This window comes from Buteo buteo, chromosome 18 (genome assembly GCF_964188355.1).
Source record: "Buteo buteo chromosome 18, bButBut1.hap1.1, whole genome shotgun sequence".
NCBI classification, from domain to species: Eukaryota; Metazoa; Chordata; class Aves; order Accipitriformes; family Accipitridae; genus Buteo; species Buteo buteo.
Genome location: NC_134188.1, coordinates 8,308,329 through 8,334,350, shown reverse-complemented (window position 1 = coordinate 8,334,350; position 26,022 = coordinate 8,308,329). Strand labels below are relative to the sequence as shown.

Here is a 26,022-nt window from a genome sequence, read left to right as displayed (position 1 = left end):
CATGCGCATGCATAAAGATACTAAGAGATATACATATAAGAGAGGAAAAGAGAGTAAAAGAGGTATACCTGTTAAAAATTCCTCTCAAGGTCAGTGAAAAGATTCACTTCAAATGCTTCAGCATCTTTCTCAACGGGCGAAGGGTCAAGCTTTAAGGAGTGGAAAGTATCACCCCAGGTCATGTCAGCTTTTGGCAACAGACCTCCGATTTTTGCAAACAGGAAAGTTCGTAAGCTCTGAGAGGTGTCCCACTCAGAGGGGGATGATGGTCACGGCCAGCTGCGGTCCAGGAGAGCTCCAACGGCCTCACTTAGTACTGCTGTTTATAGGTTTAGGAGATGATTGACTTTAGTCATCAACAAATTGCTGGAATCCCAGCTGCACTGGTACTGTTTCATGTGCAGAGAAGGAAAGCTCCGAGACTGTCTGAGAATAACTTAAAACACAGACACAGGATGTTCCAAGATTGTCAGGGGAGGACTGGAATATCTCAAGGTTGTTATGGGAGAGAACTGGCTATCTCTACTCCCGTCCCCCACCTCTGCCAGGCAGCAGGAGTCCTTGAGACGCACAGCATAACTCCCTGTCTAAGCTGTGTAGGAGTTCCTGGCACACTCAAGGGTCACTTAACTGCCTGACTCATTACACTTATGCTAAGGCCTAGCGAGCCTTCCCGAGTTCATAAATTAGCCTGCAGAGGGGGAAGAAATGCACCGCTACCATTGCCCAGAGAAGCTGTGGATGCCCCATCACTGGAAGTGTTCAAGGCCAGGTTGGATGGGGCTTTGAGCAACCTGGTCTAGTGGAAGGTGTCCCTGCCTATGGCAGGGGGATTGGACTAGATGATCTTCAAAAGTCCCTTCCATCCCAAACAATTCTATGATTCCATGATGTGTTTTGATTATTTTTTTCTTTTGAACTTTTCTGCCTGATGTGAATACTGGTCCTAAAGTTTGTTTGAAAATTCAGTTACGTATTATTTTATTATGAATTTCCTGTGTATATGTAATAAAACATGACTTTTCTTTTAAGTCCAGGAAGTGTGCCTGCACTGACTTATGCATGAAACACTCCTTGTGCTGTTAAATAAGTAAAATAGAGAAGATACTACAGCATAAATGATCTGATAGAAGTTTTTTTTAATGTAATTATACTACCCTCTGATCTAACATAAGTTGCTTAATTCCCATTCCTTTTCAACAGCAGGTATATTTTTTCAATATTAAAATAGTATTTGCATTACACAAACAAAAGACAGTCTTTATGTGCTGTATTTTCTTACTGGGAACATAATATGCCAGTAAGTAAAATGGAAAGAGACTAATCTTTCTGGGTTTTTTCATCACCTAAAATGCATTCAAGACACTTGATGTAAATGATACTCTTCTTTCTTGCTGTCCCATTTTGTCACTCTCCTTTATGCTTCTTTAGAACTTTGTAGAACAGACTTCCATAATAAATAACTGCATTTTCTCACTGCTCAGTTATTTAATACAACCGTGAGAAAAGGAACAGGACCTGGGGAAGTTAGTGAATTAACAACAATCAGCACCACACAAAACTAGATAGATTAACTTTTCCCAGCAAAGAAACACAATGAATGGTTTTGGCTGCTTTTTAGATCACTTATGATTCATTGGCAAAATTCCCGGCTTATCGTGTTAACATGCAGCAGGTCAGTTTGATCTCTACCTTGCACTAGGAAAATAAAAATAGTGGTATCTCAACAAATATTTTTGTCAGATATTTTATGGATATGAGGTTTTAGATTCACAGGGTCTATCAGTCCTTTCCATAATAATCAAGCTGAGCCAAAACTGAAGGCAGAAGTCTTAAAGAATAATTGCTCACTACCAAAGGAGAGAGACACAGTATTCTAATGGAAGGAAGGACAGGCAGAGCTCAGCTGTTACACATTTCTATTTGACCAATACATACATTTGCAGCCTTTGATAAGACCTGATATGCTTGATACAGTTTGTCTAACAGATGTGCCATAGAACAATAGGGTCCTAGGGGCAGGTCAAAAAAGGGGCAAAAATCAGGAAACTCTTCTTCATTAATTCTGTTATTTACAGAGTAACTTGGACTGTTTTCAGATGCTCTTAATTTTTACTATCAATAATTAAAGAATGTTAAGTTTGGTTTTATCAGATTTGGTCTCATAATATTAAATCATGTACTCAAAAGATGAAGTGATGTTAAACTGTATCGATTTCTCATCAGATATTCTTTTTTATGTTTGGATATGTGGATAGGAGATGTTTGGTTTGTTTGCAGGTAACTACCAGAAAGCTCTAGAGAAATACAAAGTCATTCACAGAAAATTCCCAGAGAATGTTGAATGTAAGTTGTTTCATTGAGTGGTACAACTATCAAAGGAAACTTTATTCCATTGAATATGTGTGTTAGTAATGGTATGATGTAAGTATTTTTCATATGAAAATATTTTCATGAACTAACATTTTTATTCATGCTAATGCTGCATGTTGTCTGTGACAACACTAAAGCATGATTTAAGAAATATTAGGGTAATGCTGGAGAAGAAAGATAAAAATTAACTGTAGCAGATTGGTTGAGTTCTTTCTCATACATACTTCCTAAATTTTAGAACTACGTTACTTATTTAATCTTTCTTACAATAAAATATATGTATTTTTACTTCTAGTCCCTGCTAGCTGAAACTCCTGCTGTAAATTTCTAGATATGAGAAAATCTTATTGTTAAGTTTTACCAAAGCCAGGCCTTCCAAAAGAATGTAGAGGGTGAGATTTTGTTGTTGGGTTTTTAAGTGTAGGTGGTGAACCAGTCTCTGGAAAATCCGTAGAGAATTTCAAACTCAGCTACAGGAAACATAACTTTGAAGAGTAAGACATTTTGCAGAATCAGTCACACCTGTACTCTATATGAAAAAGCCCTGCAGAAAAGAAGGGTTGTCACTGGTTGTGAAAACATCCTCCTATTCCAAAATACAAGGTTGTCACCAACAAGCCTAAGCTTTTAAATGCTATGTGGGGAGAACATTCACTGTATTTTTAAATCAAATTATATTGTTCTGCTTTAACAAACATACTGCTTTTTTAAAGAGGAATCATACAGCTCCATTGTACAAGAGAAATTAAATATTATGACTCCTCAAAGTTATAAGCAAAATGTCATGTTCATATTTGTCACACATTTCAGAGGGGTAGAGTATTTAGTAAACCTTTTAGAGTGCTGATATTTTTCTGAATGTAGTTTCTACAGATTACAAAATGGAGGCAGGAGTTAGACAAGACACTTTAACTGATTTTAAAGTTTTCTGCTGCTGAAACAATGGTTCTTCACTCATCCCTCCCTGACGAAGTGCTCCCAGCCACCTTCCTTATGCTCGTTCTGATGCTTATCTGATCCCTCAGTGACTTGAGTTCAGCTCCCTAAACCAGCAGAAAACTAATTTAGCATTAAAAGAAAGTAACATATTTGTGAAAGCAGTTGGGAGAGTAATGGGTCATGCCATGCTTGTTTCTGCTTCAGAGGCAGTTCTTTCAAAGGTATGTTGACAAACACAAAGGAATAGCAACAATGTTTTCAGAGTTTGGTATAGTGTCTCAGGAGACTGTTTTTAGGGGTTCTTTTTGTTCCATCATACAGTTACAGTTGTCTGGTTTGTTGGGTTTTTTTTCTTAATTCTGTAAATACTAATCTTTAAAAAAAAATCAGCCACAGCAACAGAAAAAACAAACAAACCATTCTGATGCACTTGGTATTTGTAAAATTGTTTTCAACAAAATGCTGTTGATAGTGGCTCCTCAGTAATAACCTAGTATCATTATTATGCTTTCCAGTTCCCAAAATATTTTCTGTATGTCAAGACTTCTGAGCCAGATGAGTTAGTATACCTTGCGCCTTCCATGTATATAAATGGCATTTGTACTGTTCATGGATATAGACACTGCATCGCAGAAAGTGTTGAATTATTTGCAAAATATCACAGCTTGCATAGTGATACTGGACTAGAGTCACCTTGTATTCACAGTTATTTGTATTGTTTGCCATTCTGTATGTCCAGTTCTGTTAGGGTGCATTTGTAGTTTGGCCTGCTTGTAAGCCTTTTTTTAACGACATTTTGCTTTTCAATTAGGCCTCCGATTTTTAGTTCGTCTCTGCACAGATATGGGGCTGAAAGAAGTCCAGGAATATATGACAAAGCTCAAGAAAGTGGAAAAATTAAAAGAAATAAGAGAGCAGGTAAGCTTGTTTCTTTCTGTGATTATACAGTATCACTACATACATAGATGAAGCTAAAACAGTGTTTATGATACTTTAAGATAAAACGTGTATTAACTTCCTGGTTTAGAGAGGGTTGCATTTTGCATTTTGGGGGTTTTTAGTTTTAAATTACTGATCTGCCTTATATCTGTCTGAATGGTTTTTGAGCACTGGATTTTCTGTGATTTTTAAATACTAGTGAAAGATGGGTTTTGTGGATGTGATGGGAATGCTGGAGCCACCCACATAATTCAATGTCTCTGGAATGTCGTCTTTCCTACTTATTTGCCAGACTATATAAATTGTATTTATGAGCCAAGTAATAATGCAACTATAGGGAGAGAAGGGGAGCCTAAGAATTTGTCCATGTAGTAGAACTCCTTTTTGCTATATACAAAGCTGCAACATTGACAGATTACATAGGAAGAAGTAAATTATTCATGTTAGTGCCAATTTTTAAACCGAAAAAAAATTTCCGTGGAAAAGCTACAGGCTGTGAAAGGTATAGGATCATAACTTCTGTTCTGTTCAGAGGAGTGAGCGTGTGTGTGTGTGTGTGCACGCGTATGCATCGTTTTCTTGCTATTCCTGTGATAACGTAAGATTTTAAAATTAAAATCAGTTTCTTGTTTGGAAAGCATTATCTGTGCTGTTTAGCTGCAAAGTGTTCAAGCTTGCTCTTCTTTTCCAATGAATTGCTTCAAAGCTACATAGTTGCATTAGAACATGTTAAGTCTTAATATACTGTGTTCTTAGTAACACTTCCTGGCTCCCTTTTGGTGTCAGATAATGTGTAAATGCATCCATAGTTACTTCACTTTTACTTCAATTCCAGAGAGCCTGCGTATGCACATGTACACTAGGACACTTTAAAAACAAAACTCACAAAGGGAAACACTGATCAAAGGATTCTAAATTTATGCTACAACCTCACTTTGGGGGGGGGCTAGTTGAAGTACATTGGGTTGGATTTTCAGTAAATGTAAAATTTAAAGCACTTTGAAGAATGGACAAAAAGTAGTCCACGAATGCAGTGGAGCTAATATTCCTCCATGTCTCCCCCATAATGGTATCCATAAGCAAAACAGATGACCAGATACAATGTTCCTATTCTGCAAAACTCATAGTTAAGAGATCACTCTTAAGTGTGTTAAACAGGCTTTGCTTTGTTTGTAGGGAATATCAGTTCAATGTCAGTGATATACATAGTTCTTTGCAATAACTTCCAATACCTCAGTGCTTTACTCAGGAAAGCTTAGAGATGAAAACAGTTAAAACTGCATTATTTTATAGTTGGTAAAGGAGAGAGAGGTCCCTGGAGATGGAGAAGTTATCTATTTCCTTGTATATAATTCCAGCATTTTTTACACTGAAGGTGTTAATTATGTACCATAGATCTGCAAATGTTGAGGATTCTAAGGAAAACACTTTTTTCCTTTAAGAAAGTTAATGTTTGAATATGTAATAAAATAAAAATTGTCACATCTCTTCCTGTTTATTTCATGATGGAAGCGGGAGCTTTCCTGAACACATCTGTACTTTCTAGTGGGGAAAAAGCTACCAGTAAAATATTTAAAAGATTAAATACTCAAAGTTATTTTAGTAACACAGAAATTATGTCTAAGTTATGGGTTTTTTTCATTCTGACTACATTGTGTTAAGGTTCTTCATTGAGTAGTACCTGAATGACAAAGATATCAATGGAATCCAGTACAGATGCACGGTAGCACAAGTTATTGCATAGTTGTTTTAGACCGTTCAGACTTTAATAGTGATCGTAATTCAACCATGACATGGAAAGCTCACTCTGTGTATTACATTTCCATACTCCTGTTTAAGAGTCCTGTCACAAAACTAACCTTGCGAAGCAGAATCAGAATGGTTTGGGTTGGAAGAGACCTTTAAAGATTGTCTAGTGCACACTCCTGCCATGGGCAGGGACATCTTTCACTGCGTCAGGTTGCTGAAAGCCCCGTCCAGCCTGAGCTTGAACACTTCCAGGGATGGGACATATACAACTTCTCTGGGCAACCTGTTCCAGTGTCTCACCACCCTCATCATAAATTTTTTTTTCCTTATGTCCAGTGTAAGTCTACCATCTTTCAGCTTAAAACCATTGCCCCTTCTCCTGTCATTACAGGCCTTGTTAAAAAAGTCTGTCCCCATCCTTCTTATTGCAGGCTTTCAGTACTTAAAGAGGGCTTATAAGGTATCCGCAGACACTTCTCTTCTCCAGGCTGAACAACCCCAAATCTCTCAGCCTTTCTTCATAGAAGAGGTGTTCCAGCCCTCAGATCAATTTCGTGGCCCTCCTCTGGACTTGCTCCAGCAGGTCCACCGCTGTCTTGTATCAGGGATGCCAGATCTGGATGCAGAGTAGAGGGAAGAATAAGGTATTTATGATGGCTCTTCTAATTAGTCAAAGCTTTAAGGTAGATCTGCCTAAATATTTTCCTATAGCATGTTGCCCAGAAAAGAAAACAGGCTTTTAAATTCAAAGCAACCTGATTTTATTGTAATTTAAACTAAACCAATTTTCTTTTAAACAGAGAAAACTGAAATGCACTAGATTAAAAAAAAAAACAAACCCAAAACAAAACAACACCTGCGCTTCCTGCCCTGCCCCCTCAAAACAATGACCACCACCAATAGAAATAAACCAGGTTTCTAGTCAGCTCTGTCAATGTCATCCTTGCAGGTAGGCCCATGCTTCCAGCCTGAGTAAGCTCGGTGAGTTTCTGAAAGACAGCAAAATTCTGCCCCTGCGGTTCCTAGTACGTTCTCTTTGGAACCTCTGAAGCCTGATCCTTTGCTTTCTGCTCCTTCTTGCAGCTCCTTGTCATGGAGGGACATGCTTCCATCTCCCTCTTCTGGCTCTCATCTGCCACACTCAGAAATCTCCTAAGTTCCATGTCTCCTCAAAGAAAGGAACAACTTTTTCTGCCCCCCAAGGAACCCACTGACCCAGTTTTCTTAAAAATCAACACCATTGTAGATGTAAAGGAACAAAGACTCTAAGAAAAGAAAGATGTTACAGAACGCACTGCGATTTAGTATGCTGCTGTCCTGTATTAAAAGTTCAATATCTTTCTGTGACAGAATCTCAACATCAGTGCTGTCTTGCAAACAATAGCCCTGCAGTTCCTTTTTTGCTATTGGTATTACATCTGGGGTCCCATCCCCTGGTTTTGGGTTTGGGGATTCTGGGGGGGCTTTTTGTTTGCTTGCTTGGTGTGTGAGTGTGTGGTTGTTTCAGTCTTATGTCTACCATCTGGCTTTGGAAATTACTAGGTATTTTTGTCCTAAGAAATTCCTTCTGTCATCCATGAGCATATAGTCATAAACTATACTTTCAAGTTCTAAAATTACCAAATTTTAATATTTCACCACCTAAGTTTCCAATGGAAACACTGGTTTCAGTTAGCAATACCAGATAATAGTTTAATTCCTGCTCCCAATTTCAGACTAACCCATGATTTCTTGATTGCACCCAGTAAAGAGAAAATAGATAAATGCTAGTGTAATATACCTACATTTCAAAGTCTGCACACAGATTTTGTCTTCCTGTAGAAATTTATCAAAATTTGCTGTTCTGGCATTGTTTTTCCAGAATAAGTATATCCACATGGAGTTTATACCAAAATAAATATTCTGGAGTACTTACTTCGCTCAGTTCTCAAATATGGACAAGTTGTTAAATACTTCCAGCCAGGAATCTAGGAACATCTGTGGGGTTCATTCTCTGTAGAAATTTTTCTCCCTGCCTCTTACAGCGTTGGATTTTTACTGTAACCTTCATATGTTGTTTTTTTTTCTTTCCTTTTATTTTTTTAAACTGTATTAATCTTCCTTTTTCATGTTTTAGTTTAAAAAAGAGAGGTAACAGTGTAAAAGTTCATGCAACCTTCTTGGCACTGATGTATACACACATTACTATTTATTTCCGTTAAGTGAGTTTAATGACTGAAAATGAGGGACTGATTGGGTGTGGCGTGAAGCACTGATGATAGGTGCGAACACTGGGGGGGACTTACTGCCTTTAACTTCAGGCATCTACATCTGGACTAATCATCCTAAATGTCTTTTGCAGTCATGGGAGAGAAATAGGCATTTTTAGGGTGGAAATCATTGGACCTATTTTAAATGTCTGCTTTTAGTATGGGATGACTTATAAACTACTCACTTGGAACTTTACAGGAATTAGTCATATGCTTAAGCTATAGTACTTGTGTAATATTGTCAAGTGAAGTCCTAGGATGTAAATGCCATAGGGCACTATCATATAGGGACCACTTCCCTCTGCCAGACAGAAGCCAAGCTTACACTGGTAGACTTGTTGTCAGTCATTCAATATTTGGAGAGTCTGAACATGCTTCCTGAAGGACTGATATATGCTACTTCACTGGACTGTGAATAGGATATTTAATCCAAAATTCAGAGAACATATTTTAGACTTGAGGATTTCCCAAAATAAATAAAAAGTATGAGAAATTCTGGTCCCAGACTGGATCACTCCAAGACCATTCCTGGTTTCATGCTAGGCTTGCTGCTTTCCTGTCTGACTCCTGTGAGTTTTGATTTAAGGGTTCTTCCTTTTTCTGTTGGCGTGAATCTTGAAAGTTCTTTCACTTCTGTGTCATTTCAACTTTGCCAGACTCCATGGTATTTTTCTGGTGAAAAATAGGTGAAGAAGCTACAGTAAGTGACCTGAATACGTGGTTAGGGAGTGTGCATGTGTTTTAATCAGGTCCTGAATTAATATTTTGAAATGAGATGCAGAGGTTATTTATATTAACAGCTGAGTGCTTTAAATGCCAAGTTTTTGTACCCATCTGTCAAAAAGTCCCTCACTGAGATGTACCTTCTTGTAATTGACAAGATATATGCATGAGAAATTTGGTGTTTTTCCAGGAGAAGCCAAGTCTGCCATGCAATACAGAGGTACTGCTTTGATAAACAGTTAAAGTTTTCAAATAACACTAAAAAAAACACAGCTGGAAGATGTTTATGGTACCTTCCTCAGTGCAAGAGAGCTGACTTTTTAAACACAGCTTTTAAAGTATTTACCTTCACCTTTATCTTGCATTTAACACTCAACAGCAAATTAAATTTTGCTGTGAAGTACAGTGCTGTGCCAAGTATTCAAAATTTAAGATCTATGGGGTGAATAGTTCTTTTTATAGATTTCCCTGCATCCCCCCTTGAATCTTTACAATAATAAAACGCTTGTGGGATTTACAAGACGTTAATAGGCAGAGGCTACTTTGAACTCGTGCAAGGAGGGCTATGTTGCCTGTTTTTTCAGCTGTACTTTACAAAGGTACATCTGAACTATTTTTATGCACATTCCTTGTATAAAATTTATCTGAAGAAAAGTAATTTATTGAGATATTCTGTTTGAATTTCATAGAACTCTTGTTTTATGTAAACACTGGATTTAACACTGACTTTAAGGACAATTTTGTGCATTGAAAAAACATTTATTAGTTACAGTATAGTAAGCCTAGCTTCATGTTCTTCTACTGTTTTATTAATAAGCTGAGTTTTCAATAATTATCTCTAATGTATATTACTAAATGGGGGTTTTGTTCTGTTCTTTTGAAACCTTTTTCACTGTTCTCCAGCGCATTAAATCTGGCAGAGATGGCAGTGCACGTAGCCGGAGAGAAGGAAGTGCTGGTGGTGGTAAGTACTTAATACCTGTGCTTAAATATCAGATTTGTCAGGATCCTAAAGAAAACAGTTTTTCTTAAAGTGTTTGTAAAATCTCCTTACATTCTGAAATGCATACAAATACGCACTGAGTAATATGCAAGTACTTCACAAATTTTGTTTCATACTTATTGATTATTTCATTGCTGTATGAAACCTCAACCAGTATGGCCTGTGATTTGTGCTTTATATACAGATCTCAGTGTATTCCTAAAGCTAAATTTCTACTTGTTTTCAATACTGTGGACTCAAACATTTTTATCCCATTAACTTCGGAGTATTTACTGTAAGGAATCATATATTATAAAAAAACAGAACAGGTAAGCCATGAAAAACAGGAATTCATTGTGTCTTTATTTAACATGGAGGAAAGGGAATTTTGTCCCCAATGTCTAGTCTATTACATTAGGTGTTTGTTACAAGTTCAAGAGGCTATTTTGTGCAACCAGCTCTGTAATAAGGAGAAGACACCTGTACTATCTTTGAGCTCCTTCTTCCCCTTTTCTCAGTATAGCAGAGTTGAAGCACTAGAGTCTTCCGTAGAGGAAAGCTCTGACTCTGACTACTAAGTCTCTCTGCTCTTATAGATTTACAATGCTGACTTTCATAAATGTAAAACTCTAGCAATGTAAGTCTGGAAGCTGGCCTGCTTTGTCTTTTCTGCACTAGGCAGTCTGAATATTGCAGAGCTAATGATTTTTCCCTCCCATTATTAAATCCCTGAAATGTTAGTAATGTTAAACCTAACTGTTCCCTGCTGCTGCTCTAAGGAAACTAGCAGACTTCAGGCTACTTCAGCCACCTGGAAAAAAAAAAAAAATCCCTATTTTGACCCAAAAAGGAAATGGTTTCTTTGTATTCTGTTTTTGGTTTATCTTAATATTGGTGGGTCTCATAAAAAGATACCTCCTATAAATTCTTACCTCTCTTCCCTTCCTTTTACAGAGAAATAATTTACGGATTTTTTTTTTTCTTCTTATTTGGTAATTTTATTTCTTCACCTACATAGCAGATGCTGTACTACATTTCTGTAGGGTCATGAAAAGTCATGGAAATTACTACTGTAATCTTAAAATGACCTTAGAGTACTGTTACATTTATGAAGACTGCTCTCCTGGGTTCTCTAAGGATTAAGAATGAGTGTTGGATGCTTAAGAGAGATCTCATTCCTTTTTCAGCTCGGTAGTGTTACTAAAGAAGCTTTTAAATCATTTATTGATATGTAGAAAAAACAGAACTCACCTAGGACTGAATTTTACCTGTTCTGGGCCTCAGGCCAGCCAAAGTAATTCTTGGGGTGAAGTTCCTTATTTTGGTAACAGAGGGATGGAAATGTTTCTGGACTCTCCTTTGTTACATAAGCCCTATGATCAGGCAGCCAGCAAAACAGCAGCGTGAAACAGCATTGGTCCCTGTTTTCTGTCATAAAGTGGAGATCCACTTTGACTTATAATAAATAGAAATGAAGAGCAGCATTGGTAGCAGGCAAGGGTATTTACAGCTGGGCAAAACATTGCATCAGCCATATAGGCAAATGGCACAAAGGGCTTCTTTTCTCACAGCTGTATTTTGTAATTATCCCTACCCTCATTAGTAAAAAAGGGGTATGTTATTGGGAGAGAGTGAGTCGGTAATTTAGCAAGGAGGATATAAATAACGATCAAGCTGGAAAGATGCTAAGACAACATTAATCCTCCAGACTACCAGTTTGTCAATACTTCTTTTAAAGACAGAAGTATCTATGGAAAGTTGTCTTTTTTAAAAAAATTTTAAAAATTTTAAAAAAATCCCTTCCCCTCCCCTCCAAAGTTGAACACATGAGGAACTTGACTGCAAGCTCTAGTAATTCCAAGGCATTACTCTTTCCCCTCATAACCAGAGTAATGGGAGAAGAGCAAATGCAGACATTTAGGATGCTAACATTAAGAGGATGAGAGGGTAAGCAGGGTCAGAATTGACCTAGAATTTGTCCTATCAATAATTCTTAGATTGTTGCTCAAGATATTATGTCAAATTCATGAAAGAATGGGGAAAAAAAAGAGTCTGGGAACAAGTCTGTTATGAGAGCATGTTTGGAGAAGTCTCTGTTATACAAATTCAGTGCCAAAGATCCAACCTTTCTGGAAATGACTTGGCAAACAAGCAGAGGTACAAAGAAGGTCCTGTATTGAGCCTGGAGTTAACTTTCTGCTGGGATTCCTAATTAAAAGTTGTGGTGAGATGTACTACTTATATATATTTTTAGAAGGAGTCAAAGGCATTACACATTTTTTTAATTAGTAACGTTGACTCTGGGGACTCTTATCAGTGAATAAACTGCACGCTCACATCAGCAGCTGTTAAGGACTATGTTGTAGTTTGTCTACCTTTTACTGAGGATGGCTGAGAGAAACCTGAAGACCCAAACATTGTTTTGTCCAATGTTTGGCATTATTCACTTGGGTTATGAGTCTGTATTTTGCAGTTTCTTAAATTTCTGTACATGGCCTGTGTGAAGACACATATGATATATAAACATGCATTATTTCAGAATCTTAGTACACTTTTGATAAATTAATGGCTTCATAATAAAAAAAAAAGAAACATTTGTATATATTTCAAGATTAGTCTTTTCCAGTGGTGTTGCCAAGACCAAAAGGGATCATTTTCCTATACTGTATGAGGGATTTGTTATCATTATTGAACCCAGTGAAGCATGGAATCCTCCTTAGTTTAGTACTTACACTAGCTAAATGAAGTGTGTAGACATTCCAAATATTTTAGGTATGATGCATATTTTATTTCTTTCCTCTTACCAGCTCACTGCCCCCCACTTGCTGGCATTCCTAACAGATTATTCTTTTTTCCCCAAAATATTTTGTGCCTATACAGTTATTTATATTAGGACTATTATTAATTCGGGCTTCCTTGGTTTAGGAAATATGATCTAAAATTGCTTTTAAAGAGGAAGCTAAGAGTAAAGAGAACTAACTCAGCAGGGTTTGTACTTTATAGGACACCTACTAGTTTGCCAATATAAATTAAAACAGAAGGTGCATGAGATGCACCAAAGCATAATTTGAAGAATATGATTAGTGTATGCATGGATGGTAGACAGAATGGAAGAAGGGAGTCCAAGAAAACTGACATCTATATCAGCGTCAAAGTCTGCTCTTGTCTTGTGAGAAGGATAAGCATTGAATCTAAAATGCCTCCCCAAAATTGAACCCATTTGTTAACTCTTATTATAATAAGTGAAATTTTCTTCTCCCCACAATTATCAGATTTATGATTTTCAATCTTTTTGATTCATGTTGAAGCAGATGACATTGGTAAACTCCCTTAAAATTCGTCTTTTTAATTTAAAAAAGGAGAAAAGAGGAAAAAAAACAAAACCAAAAAACCAAACCAAAAACCAGAAGAAAACCCCACCACAAAACCCTGAAGGGAGCTAAAAGTACATCTGAGTTTAGGCAGTTCTCAAATATTTCCTTTCCAATAATATTTTCTTGTTTTCATACTCACCTTTTTGTGTTTTGCAGAGATGTGATGGTAACATCCAGAATTTGGAAGTTAGGACACTGTGGTCTTTACTACTCTTAAGAGATTTTTACTGTTCAATGGCCTAAGGCCTTTCATAGATAAGGGCAAGTATGACTTTAAGGAATACATTACCATAGCAGTGTTTACTTGGTCTGCATTTACCCTGCTTTCTGAATGGGGAGTTTTGTACTGGATGAGAGGAGCCACACAGTCTCGGGCAGGAGCCCAAAGAAGCCATGCTGAATTCAGAAGATGAAAGGCTGAGCACTTTGCATTCTCCTTGTTACCTAAGGCTGTCCAGATGAAAGGAAACCATGCGAGAATAATTTAGGTTTCTTTTCCCTTTTTCATTTCACCTGTGATGATGTCAGTAGATAAATGGGTTTGTCCATCCCAAACAAACATCCCATATACAAACATGCTGTTTCTCAGTTTTAATATAATATTCTGCTTGCTATGATGAACTTTGTTCTCTTTGGTCAAACGAAACTAAAGCCTTCTCTTCTCCAAAGATGGTGTCTTCATCCCATATATGAAAGATACACAGAGCTGCATTTAAACACATTCTGAATTTAGTGAAGCATCTGTAGTCTCTAAAAGCATTAGCCCACTATGCACTTTTACGTAAACATTTTACAGAGGAGGTAGATTATGTAACAACCTTACCCTTTAGTATCTTTTCCTAATGAGTAAAATGGTACTAACAATTCTAATTTGTCCTTTGTGATACTGGAGGAATTTCTAATCTCATCGCTGTAATTGCAACTAGTGAGAATCCTTTAAAAAATAAATATAAATATCACGGATTTTATGCGTCGAAGTGATATACACACAGGTATCTTGCTAAGTAGGAAGTACAGAAACACTTAAAAAGATTTAGAATCTTTTTTGCTAGATATCACTACTTAAAATAGGATTATTCCAAAATATGATTACTTTTGTAGTATGTTGCTTTATTCATTATTCTGCCATATAAAATTAACCATTTTTTTAAAAACTAAGTTTTCTACTTTGGTTGGTTGGGTTTTTTTCCCCTCCAAATTGTATGTGAAGGAATTAGTTCAAATCAGTTCTTGGAGGAAGTTGAACAAATCTGAATGAATAGAACATATTAAAATACAACAACGTAAATATCCTAAATATAACATTGTAGGCATGACTTTTAAACGGATGAGAAGGAATGCACTGTAAAAGATACCAGCATGCGGAGTATATTATTTATGTCTTTATATGCATAGTTCCTGGTTAAGGCTATTGAACACAGACTGTGAGGGGAAGATAAGGTCAGCATGATAATCCAAGTCTCAAGTATGATCATTTTACAGAGTAAATGTATTTATAAATCAGATTTTAAAAATATATCCACCAGCCCTGCTTAATCAGTTACTGTTGCTTTTTCAACTCTGGAACCATGTTCCTGCAGTCAGTTTATGTGTATGTGTCCACGTTACTAACTCAGACTGAGTACACTGGAACTGGCCTCCATGTGAACTACAGTCATAACATACTTTTTACATAAGAGCACAATAAGTAAATAAATAAGAAGCATGTATTAATTGCAGTGAAGGTTTGCTTAGATACAGAGAGCAATTTAGTTCAGCAGTGGTCTTCCATTATTAAAGAACTTTAATTAGGAGCATGTGTTTGTACAGTTACTAGAGTAATGCAGATAGAATTAATTTGCAGTTGGAGAAATGTCTACCTGTAGTCCTTTGATTGCAAGTGCAATCAGAGAGATGTTAACACTGAAAGCTCTACTATTAGTAGAGAAAAACTACGAAAAAAGCTTTTCATCCAGAGTTTTTATTATTATCCTTTGTATCAATATTAGCTTTGTTTTCTTCTGTGTATTATTTTAGTGAAAGTTAGTTTCATTCCCATCATCCAAAAGCTGGAATGTGTATAAAATCTTTTTCCTGGATTTGAGGCGGGACGCAGGGAACAGTGAGTAGAAACTGTAAAACTCACCTACCAAAAGTATGCATGTCTGTGATGAAATGCTTTAAAAACAATTCCTCCCCTGAGTTCTCTTCACTGTAGGACACCAAAGTCCTGAAGTCTACATTGCAAGCTTATATTCCTTAACGTTGGCCCAATTACCTATGTATGTATATTGAATAAAAACATATAGATGATTTATCTGCAAACAGAACTACAAAAAGTAATTTCAAGATGAGATGTAAACTTCTGGCAGATCATGGTATATGGTCAGCAGAGTTTTTAATAGCTGCCATATTGGCAGCCAAATCCTGTATCCCATGGCTGAGTGTCAAGAAAAGCCTTACCCCAAATGGCTCAACAACTAGGACACTCCTCCTGAAAGACAGAACTGTGGGTTTGAACTCCCAGAGCTGAAGGCAGGCATTGAAGGCAGACCTCTTGCTTCCTGAGCTGCTGACATCTCTGTGTAAGGTAGATGGTGTCAACCACCTATTATTCTCTTCCAGATGTACTTTAAAATGAAAGATGCTCTTCTTCCACATTTTTAGGTATGCTCAGAGCATAATGCAGTCCATGGAGACTTGATGTGGTTTTGCATATTAGCTTAATTTAAACTAACTGTGGGCTGCTACCAGAAGAGATGTTAACCTTCCCTTCACTCTTGCTGTAGATATAATGGTCATATAGAGGTAAGGTGAGCTGCATTACTTTGCTGATCCACCTGAGAAAAAATTTTCATTAGATCAGTTTTAAATGTATTGGTAACCTGCTCCAGCACAACCTGCTACCACTTGACAGCATGTGGAGGGGGATGCAATGCAGGGCAGAAAGGGCAGGGTGCTCCTTTCTGTGGGGAGGTGGGCTAGATTGGTAGGTTCAGAGTAAATGAAAGGTGGAACTCCTTACCTCGCGTTGTTACAGATGCAAAAATTTCACAGGGGCACAAGGAAAGACTGAACAAGTTCTTGGAGAATAAATCAATCAATCCATTATTAAATATGAAGAGCTGCCCCCTTCCCCTAAACACATGCTTGACTTACAGATTGTTGGAGGCTACGAAATTATTCTTGGAAAGCTACTGTATATGCTTGCTCTACTTATGATGCTCTTCACTAAGCTTCTTGTTCTTTTGTATGGACAATAAGCCAGTTTAGATAGATCTTTAATCTAATCTAGTAAGGCATCCATATGTTCTTATTGCTTAAGTGTTAAGAGGGCACTATGCCCACAGACACTTACTCTTCATAGTTTTTTCCAGGGTGCATTTAGTCAGGGTGGGATGTACTTATCAAATAACTTGTTGCTTCTGGAAAGAAGAGTCCAGCCCCTCTCAGCACTTCTTTTCTTTCCCATTCCTGGTCATATGTTCTTGCTGCTTCCTTTGCACTACTTCTAGCATTAATTAACCCTTTGGTGAGTTGGTTCAGTTCATTAAACACAGTAAATAATGTGTTTGGGCAACTGAATGAAGTCTGAAGCCTAAAAAGCTACATTTGTGTGAACAGCTACATTTGCTCACTGTAACAGCACTCACAGTTCCATTTTACCGTATTGGCTCACAAACAGAAAGAGGAGCTTAGACACCAAGGTCGCATGCTGAATATCCTGAAGGCATCTTTGCTGCTCAGGATGGCTATTTTGGGCACCTCAATCATAGCAATAAGTGCTTAAGGAACTTCAAAGCTATGTGGGGGGCAGTTGGTGAGGCTTAGGTACTTCAAGGGTTGGCCATCCACTAGATTGGGACAGAAAAGAGGGGGAAATTTGGCTTAAAATTTTGGACTTACTGCTTTATTCCCTTCTCGGATGTAGCCCTAATAAAACTTAAGGGTCCTAGGATGTTCAAGAAAGCTTCTGTTTTCAATTGTTTGTTTTAGGGCAGTAAGATGTACAGGTAACTTGCGGGTGTTATGTTTATTCCAGCTATTTTGGCTCGTCTACCATCCTTTTTTTTCTTCTTTTAGTTAATATAAAATCTTTCACCTTCCTCTGGTGGTATCACTGAAACCCATGTGTTTTCCTCCTTCACAGTTGAAAACCTTTGATATGCCATCTTCTTCCTCTTTTATTTTCATTACACCCAGTTCTTCCTTTCTGGAACCAACCAATTAAACCTATGGAGTTTCTCTGACTAGTTCAGTCTTCCCCTAGTATAGTTGCTGCTGTATCATTCCTTTAGATCTCCTTACTGCTTCTTCCAACTTTATTCATTATTTTGTGAATTACTTGTTTTCCTTTGCACAAGACTCTGTGCCTACTCCTACCCTACTCTTTCTCTCCCTGTTAAACATTTTGTATTCTCCTCTAAACTGTCCTCAAAATGTTTTCATCCACACCATCTTTGAAGCTCAGCGCTCGCCTCCTTGTTGCTAAGGCCTGTCCAAAGCCCACTGACATCAAGAGCCAGCCCTTTTGTAATTTTACAGCCCTTTGTTTCATCCCCCCAATCAAACCCATTGATATCTTTCAGTTTCTTCAAATCCTTCGTTAAGCATTCACTTCTTCCATGAAACCTGTCAGTGAGAATTGATCCAAGGGAGCTCGATGTACATTAAAATAGATTTTCCTTGCTTTGAAGTTTCAACCATAATCTGTGTCTTGTAAACATATTAACTGTTTGACATGTGACTGTATGTATTAGATCTTTCTTGGAGCAGAAACATTGTCTTGCAATTCAGGGCTGAGTAAACTGGAGTCTGCAGTAGTATTTATAGAGAAATAAAGGTTTGTCATCTTTGTGGAAGTGTTTTGGGTTTTTTTTTTTTTCTTAAATAGTAACAATATTTAGAAAAAGAACATTTATAGTAAATAAGACAATGGAAATGTGTTGCCAAGTCCAGACTTTGTTGTTAATGTTTGCTGAATGAAACCCATTTTTCCTCCTTACAGATGGAGGACATTTAATAACAGCATTGTTTCGCGTTGTAAATGAGCATGTTTGTATTTGGCTGCATGGCATGTCCTGCTTTGTAAATATACCATGCCAAACGTGAAACATTTACATTTTCTCCTAGGAGAAAAAAATTGCATAAAAATTTGTTTTAGCAGACGAGATTGAAAGCTTGCCATGAATGTGAAAAAGAGATTCAGAGGTGAACAGAATATTTAAAGTGTCTGGAATACTGCTGTGGCAAGAGAATGTTAATCTGATGTTGTCTGGGCACGAGGCAGCCCTTGGAGCCGACACATTCCTTGGGGCCCCACTGCAAACTGAGCTGCCAGCACAGTGTTTACAGCAAGATGCAGGGCCAGGATGGTCTGTATACATGAACTGCGCCTGCCTGCCATGCGGACAGCACATGCCAAATATACTCTTCTAATTAAAAGGAAAGTTAGTGTTGTATTTAACGGTGACAGTATTGAACAGGTGGTTCATACTAATATATTAGTAAGCACACAGACGTATGAAATGTCTATATACATTGTGACAGCGTTTATATTTATCATGCTTATTTTAACTCCAAAATGTGACTGTAATTTATAAGCAACTGAAATGTTAGCATTTGAAGCAGAAATATTTTAATGTGTTTACTCCAAAGTAAATAAGGTTGTGTATATTTTTTTTTTAAATTAAAACACACACATGTGTGGACACAGTGTCCATTGTGTTTTAATGACCACTATTACAAATGTGTACTGTATCCATCATGAAAAGATGGTTTCATCCAAATCTTGTTTGACAGATAGTAGCTGAATTTATGTTGTTCTTATATCATGATTTCACAGAACATAACAGCATGTTATTTGTCTTCAACTTTTTTTTTTTTTTTTTTCCCCCCAGATAGTGGTGGTACCAAAGGGGAAAGACTGAGTGCCAAACTAAAAGCTTTGCCTGGAACAAGTGAACCCTATGAAAGTAGCGGCAGTAAAGAAATAGGCAAGTGGGCATCTTATACCTTCTTACTTTCCTGGCCCTTAAAGAGAGGGGAGATGGAAAAAATAAGTTCTTGGAAGAGCATGTGAAATTAGACAATTAGGAAAACATTTTTCTCATGAAATAAATATGAAGAATGGCTTTAGCTTCATTGTTCAGAGCTTACTATAAAGTAATTGTAAATATTAAGAAATGTGACCCATGTAAATATTTATTACTTTTGATTTCTGTCTGCTGCATCCTTTAGTCAATTCTTGTTGTTCTGCAGTCATGAGTTCTTCACTAAGATTGAATTTTCAAAGGGGTTTAAAAAAACAAATCCACATGGAATGTGGTACTTCCTAAAATGCCCTTCCTTAACCAACTCCTCAGTCTTCCTGTTCCATGCACTCTTCTGAAGTCTTTTTCTCACTTAATGACTGTAATAAAATAAATAGAAATTTATTTTTAAAAAAAGGAGGAAAAAAAAAAAAAGCTTCTATCACTAGCACTCAGGTACTTTGCTCTTGTGCCGTGCCTTGGTTCCTGAACACGGTATCTTGTTCTCCGTCAGTGTTCATATGCTTTTTCTAGTCTGCATTTCAAAGACATGTTACAGATGTGTAATGCTAAAACCCACTCTTTTGTTTGATTCTCTGTTTGAAACAAAGCTAAAATTACTTGTAGGTAACTGTTTCAAATGTATTTAAACCCTAGATGCCTCCTACATAGATCCACTTGGCCCGCAAGCAGAAAGACCAAAAACTGCAGCAAGAAAGAGAACTGAGGAAGATGACTTTGCTGACGAAGAACTAGGAGAGGATTTGCTTCCAGAATAGCATATGGTCCACTCATAATTTTTTCTCTTTTTAAAAGTTTTAGCAGAAAAACTTTCATCCTTGATGATTTTGTAGCGGATTTTGCTAAAATATTTGTGAAATACTTTGGATATATGGTATCTTACATTAAAAACATGGATTTCAAGTTGCAGCGTCTTTTATAATTGATTTTTTTAAAAAATAATGCTGAGGTTATTTTACTTGTGCATAAAAACTACACAGGTATTCAAACTCATTGCAAACTGTATCAAATGCATAAAGCTTTTGCTTTCAGAGATACATCTGATGATAGTATGAAACACAGCAGCCTCTAAAATTTCACCTTTCAGTGTGAAATACCTCAAAACAATGTTATAAGGTTGAAAGTCCCATATCCTTCATCCAAAGCCAGAATTTATTTAAGGCCTGTGAATTGATTTTTCTGAGTGTGTTGGATATGACCTTGGTCATCTTTAAGGCCCCAGTTCAGTAAAGCACTTAATACTGAAGAAATCATCTTAATTTTAGTCTATCCTTAGCTGAACTAGGGCCATTTTGCAGTCTCTTAGCAACGCAATTACAAAGGGGAGGGTTGTTTTTTTTTTATTTCGAATGGTCAGAGTGGGCAGGATTTCACTCTAGTTTGTTCAGAATTGCTAATTAGATTTCAGCTTTTGAATCTTGTGTTGGGGATTGTGGCACTGACTACATAGAGGTAGCTTTCTACAGCCTAGCTTGAGTATGTGCAAAGATGTTAGTTACAGGAATCACCATTTTGCTTACAAACCAAACAAGTTTGATCTGAAGTCATAAAGACGTGTTAAATAGGAACATGGGGTTCTTGATTTGTATCACTTTTTGGAGATAAAAATCTTACTCAGGTGTTCAGAATTTCCTAATAAATACTTGCTAAAACTAGTACACTGGTGTGGCAGGGACTTGTTTTTAAAACATTGGTGTGAGTTTGGTTTAATAGTTAGACTTTGGTTATTACTTTGAAATGTAAGCGTTCAGTCTTCTAAAATTTCCAATGCTCGTTCTCAGTGTTGGTGCTTAGACTGTTTCCCAACTAGGGACCCTGGAAAGTTCTCTTCATATCTTCATGAAATGTTCTTTTCAGGTTTTAGAAACATCTGCCCTGTCTCAAAAGATGTCTCTGCAAGTGGCCAGAAATACTTCCGTAATGGCACAGTTGTAGAAATGTAGCCCTGTAGGTTTTATGCTACAGTTAATGAACTGCTTTATATGTAACGTGTTTCTCACAATACTGGTGCAGCACTCAGTCTAGGACTGTACCAGCTGCCGCTTGGTGGTATAAGCAGAGCACATCCAGCGTGGTTTATGGAACATCCCGAGGAGCTCACCAGACAAAAAAGACATGGTAAGCTCTGGGGCCCGATCCTTCTAGAGGATCGAAAAGAGTGTGAGAAGGAAGCAGATGCCACCTGTCTTATTTCTGCAAGTCTTTCCTGTGCTGCAGTTCTCCCTTAGCAGCAGGACAGAAAGGAAAAAAAAAAGATGACCTCTGCTGCAGGTAGGGACAGAAGGGGAAAGAATGGCTGGCTTATGCAGCTAAGAACTTGGATACCACACTGCAATGCTAACATGCCAAGCCAGAGCAGTCTATGGCTTTTTGACTGCTCAACTCAGCTGAGGAGACCTTCCATGTCTTTTAGAACAAGAAATACAGAAATGTGTTGCCTCTTTTGTCTCTGGTGAATCTCCAGTTTCACTGCAGACTTTACCTTTTTACTTTTTTCCACTCCTTGACAGTAGTCCAAAGAGTGCACACCTGTGAACACAGAGCCCACATACCCTTGTCAGCAGGGTATATTCAGGGTCTGTTGTAGAGCTGGCAGGAACTTGCTGTGTCTGGCACTGGGCAGCCCTGACCTCTCTTCACCAAGGCTAACCCTGCAGCCCCACCACTGTCAAAACCTTGGCACTGACACCCAGTACAACAGTGTATATTTTTAGTATTTTCAATGAAATGTCAGTCAGAAAGACAAAGGAGGGGAGATGAAAAGGCAATCGAGCTGAACAATTCTCAGAGAAGGACTCGGGCAGATGACTTAATCTTACGGTCACACTTGAGACCCAGCTTTCTCTTGCCTGTTCTTCACTGCTGCCGTATCTATTGCTCTGGTCATGGGATGACATATTCCTGGATATCATGGTAGTTCTTTTCTGTCAGGCTTACAGTCTTGGAAGACCTGGACCTCCAGGATGCAATGTGTCAGGCAGGAGGGAGCATCTTCAGCTACAGACTGCAGTGGAATGAGGTATCTGACTAATCACAGTGGGTGAAAGTATTTGGGACCATGACAGGGAGCATAGATAAACCTGTGAAACAGTGCAAAGGAGAAGACAGGCAAGATACTGTCATGGTCTTCTAACACAAAACCATTTGAGTAGAGCATCTAATCAAACATTGCAGTTGCATAGACATATCTGTGATAAAGTGGTACAAATTACTAATAATTTGGGATATGGTTCACAGCTTAGTCTGTAGAAACACTCCTAGGGACATCAGAGATTTTGATCAGTAGCATTCTTTGTTCGGTTTGCCCAGATGATTATGTAAAATTCTGTGGTTTACAAACAGATTTGCACTTCTGTTCCACTCCTGCACAAACTCCCAGGAACTTCTGGAACGTGTTGTTTTTCCTATAGCATGAGGATCTGATTATATAATGCTCTGGGTTATGATGTATTTGCTTGTTATTTTGCAAGCACGGTTGAGCTTGTTCTGAACTGACAGAAAGCCATGTGATCCAGCTCCAGCACTGGACTAGTATAGTAAGTCCTGCTGACAGTCAAAATGATTTAGCCCAGGTTCACCTTCAAAACCATGTAACTATAGCTATGTCTCTACTGGAATTGCAACATTGCCAGGGCAGGCCCAGAGCAGAGGAGCTGACATGTAACCATCCATACTGTAAGACCAGTAGCCCACTCCCCAGTACAGTTTTGGCCCGTGGCTATTGGCAATCTCCCAGACAATTCCCTTGCATGACCCAAAGGTTAGCCTGGGCCAGTAACCATTCTTCATAAGCAGCTTCAGTGCAGTCTCCTTCTGCTCTGGGGGACATTCTGTGTGAGGGACCACAAGATGTGACATCCCACCTGGACTGAAGGCTGCAGAATGATCCCTCATGGGGATGAATATAACTGGAATCTGTTCAGGAGAAAGAAGCTGCGTGCGTGTCTAAAGTGCTATGTCAGCATGTTGTTGGAATACCTCAAGATACTGGTAGGTGAACACACCTGTCTCTCCTATCAGGTCGCAAAGGAAGCGTAGCCATGCTAGCGGGACGCTGTGTCTAAGATAATTACCTGGGTTACACATGATTATTGTGCTATGTTGATGCGATGACCCTGGCCCCGTCCTGGAGGTAGCTTGGTTGGCGTTTAGCTCAGGTGCAGTGTGAGTTCTGTTCCCTGCTGCCATGTAGGATGCCCTCAGCCCTGCAACAGGTCTCAGAAACTGCAGGAGTGGAAACACTGCATGAGCTAAATAATTCTACCTTCATCCCAGAAAGTCAAGCAGAAACATTTAGTCAGGCTTGGTTGTGCAAAACAGACTCCATCTCCAGAAGCCACGCTGCAGGTATGTGCTTCCAGCACCATTTAAGCCCTGATTTTGTGTTTATCATTCTGGAATTAGTAGATCATTTAAAATTACTGAATAAAGTTTTGGCAAATGCAATAGGACTGCTATTGTGTTAGTTTATTTACTTTTTTATCTTAGGAGGGCAGCAGTATTAAACCTAGGAAAATGCTAATCCTCTTGAGGAACTTACTCATCAGCTATTTTATCTTGTATTATCATGAAAAATGTATTGCTCACAATATTAAACAATCATCAGTTGACCTCTCAGACCTGAGATATTGTGTAAATCTTCTTCAGGATGTGCTGGATTCAGGTAGATACAAAGTTACCTTTCTCTTTACTTGTATGAAAAATGCCTCTTTGTACACTAGGCTCTCTGGTAATGACCCTATGAGTCACTCTCATTTTACAAAACATACATAAATTCAGTTTCCTTGGATAAAGGTGGAAAGTAATCACAGCAATTCTATCCCTTGAGACAGACATTTGTCTTCTTGATTCTCTCTAGAATCTTCTATGTCTATTACTGCTTCAAAAGTGGGGAAAAAAATAATCCTTTCAGAATAGCCTCTTAGAGCATAGGCTGTGGGCACTCTAGTTGGTTACCCTGGTGATAAGCATCTTGGCACCATAAATAGCCAAATATAAATTATTACCTGGGTAGTACTTTATTTATTTCTCAACAAGCCTACCTCCACAATATCAAAGGATTCTTACTCACATATTTCATGTTTCACCCCAAACATCCTTCACTGCAGATTGTGTAACTCATTACTTTTAAAACAAAGCTAGTCTAAAGTAACATGGGAATTAAAAGCTGTACAAAGAAAGGATAAATAGTTCTGCAAGTCTTATCGTGAAGGGCTGTTTCTCTTCTTGGTTCCTTTGCAAGTGTAGTATGTGACCATAAGAAATTAGTCTAATTTGCTAAGCTTTGATTGTTCTTTATTTCAAAGCTACAGATGCTCAGCTTTTCAATAGAAAGGCTATTTTTAACCTGTTTGCTCCTCAGTTTCCACCTTTGCAAAATGAAGGCCATTAAGGATTCTCCACTTTGCAGGAATTCAGTTTTGCAAAGCTAAATTGCCTAACAACTGTAAAATTTGCTGAGATCCTGCTGTAGAAGATGCTATGCCATGGAGGCTGCAAAGTGGTATTACAATGCTTACAAATGCAGGGAAGATGCCAGTGCCTGACTGCTTGGTGGACTACCTATGCATCTTGGTGTTTCTATGTATGAAAGTGTGTTAGGGGCTGAAATCAGTTGTGTTTTAACATAAATTAGTATTTATTTCCTTTCTATGAGATATCGCATTGAGTTATGTTGTTGCTACAGTGCTGTGACATGTATTTCTGCAGTCATTAACATTTTCAGGGTTTACTAAAAGACAGGAATTCTACAAGAAGAGATTCAACATCCATTCATATAATTATAACCTGTGAGATGAAATGCTCTATTTAGCAAAGTAAAGAATCATCTTTAGTGGTAAGAAGAAGTGGTACAGAAGAAACCCAGCATTTCTAGAAGTGGGTACATCCCATTCTGACACAGTTCCGAAACAGTTCAGATGGTTGCAACCACCAGAGCACAAAATCAATTCTTTCATGGTATCTTTCAGCAACACATTGTTTACAACCAAATTAAGTCGAAACGTAGGAATGCATTTAAAATGCCTAAACATATGTAGACCCATGTCTCAGACTCCCCAAGACATCTACGTAGAGCTGCCATGTATGACACAGGACCTATGGGAGGTCTCTGAAGTGGCCTCTGGGGATCAGGCCAGACACCCTAGGTATCTGAAATGCACTTGAGACCCAGCTTTAAGCACTTGAATTATTCTGTGCAGAGTTTTTCAGCTCCTAACAGATAACTATCCAGTGGCATTTGGGAGGTCGTGGAGTGTCTGAGACCACCCCCAGGCAGAGCAGACCAGCACCCTGCCCGCTCCTGGTGTAGTGGCTACAGACCAGGCGAGGCTCCTCACACTACTCCAAGTGACACTGCGGAGCCTGTTTCCAGACAACTGAGTCCTGCCCTCTGCAGCCAGGTGTGAGCCAACTGTCCATAGACGGAACCAGTGGACTTCTAGGCATTACAATTAAGCATTTAGTACAATCTGAGATGCCCTAGTGTTTCCATGTGGCTGATCCCAGCCCCAGCGTCCTGTCTGCCAGTTTCCTGCATGCTCACAGGACATTAGGCTGTAATACAGCCAAAGAGGTGCTAGATAAGTATGTTAAACACCTGAATTGCTCCTACTGTTCAGACACCACCTTCATTTGTCTGCACCCTCATGCCGAGCTTCACC

The 26,022-nt window shown here is 38.2% G+C and overlaps 1 protein-coding gene across 3 annotated transcripts in view; it reads left to right on the top strand.

Moving 5' to 3' along the window:
* Positions 1 to 20,267, top strand: part of IFT88 (intraflagellar transport 88) — a 49,604-nt gene extending 29,337 nt beyond the window's left edge. For all 3 annotated transcript variants that reach the window (XM_075050760.1, XM_075050759.1, XM_075050761.1), the window contains 5 exons: positions 2,281 to 2,346; positions 4,124 to 4,230; positions 9,876 to 9,936; positions 19,208 to 19,303; positions 19,997 to 20,267. In XM_075050760.1, the coding sequence (XP_074906861.1) occupies positions 2,281 to 2,346; positions 4,124 to 4,230; positions 9,876 to 9,936; positions 19,208 to 19,303; positions 19,997 to 20,118 (452 nt within the window). In that variant the 3' untranslated portion in view covers positions 20,119 to 20,267. The remainder of the gene's footprint in view (positions 1 to 2,280; positions 2,347 to 4,123; positions 4,231 to 9,875; positions 9,937 to 19,207; positions 19,304 to 19,996) is intronic.
* The last annotated feature ends 5,755 nt before the right edge of the window (positions 20,268 to 26,022 follow it).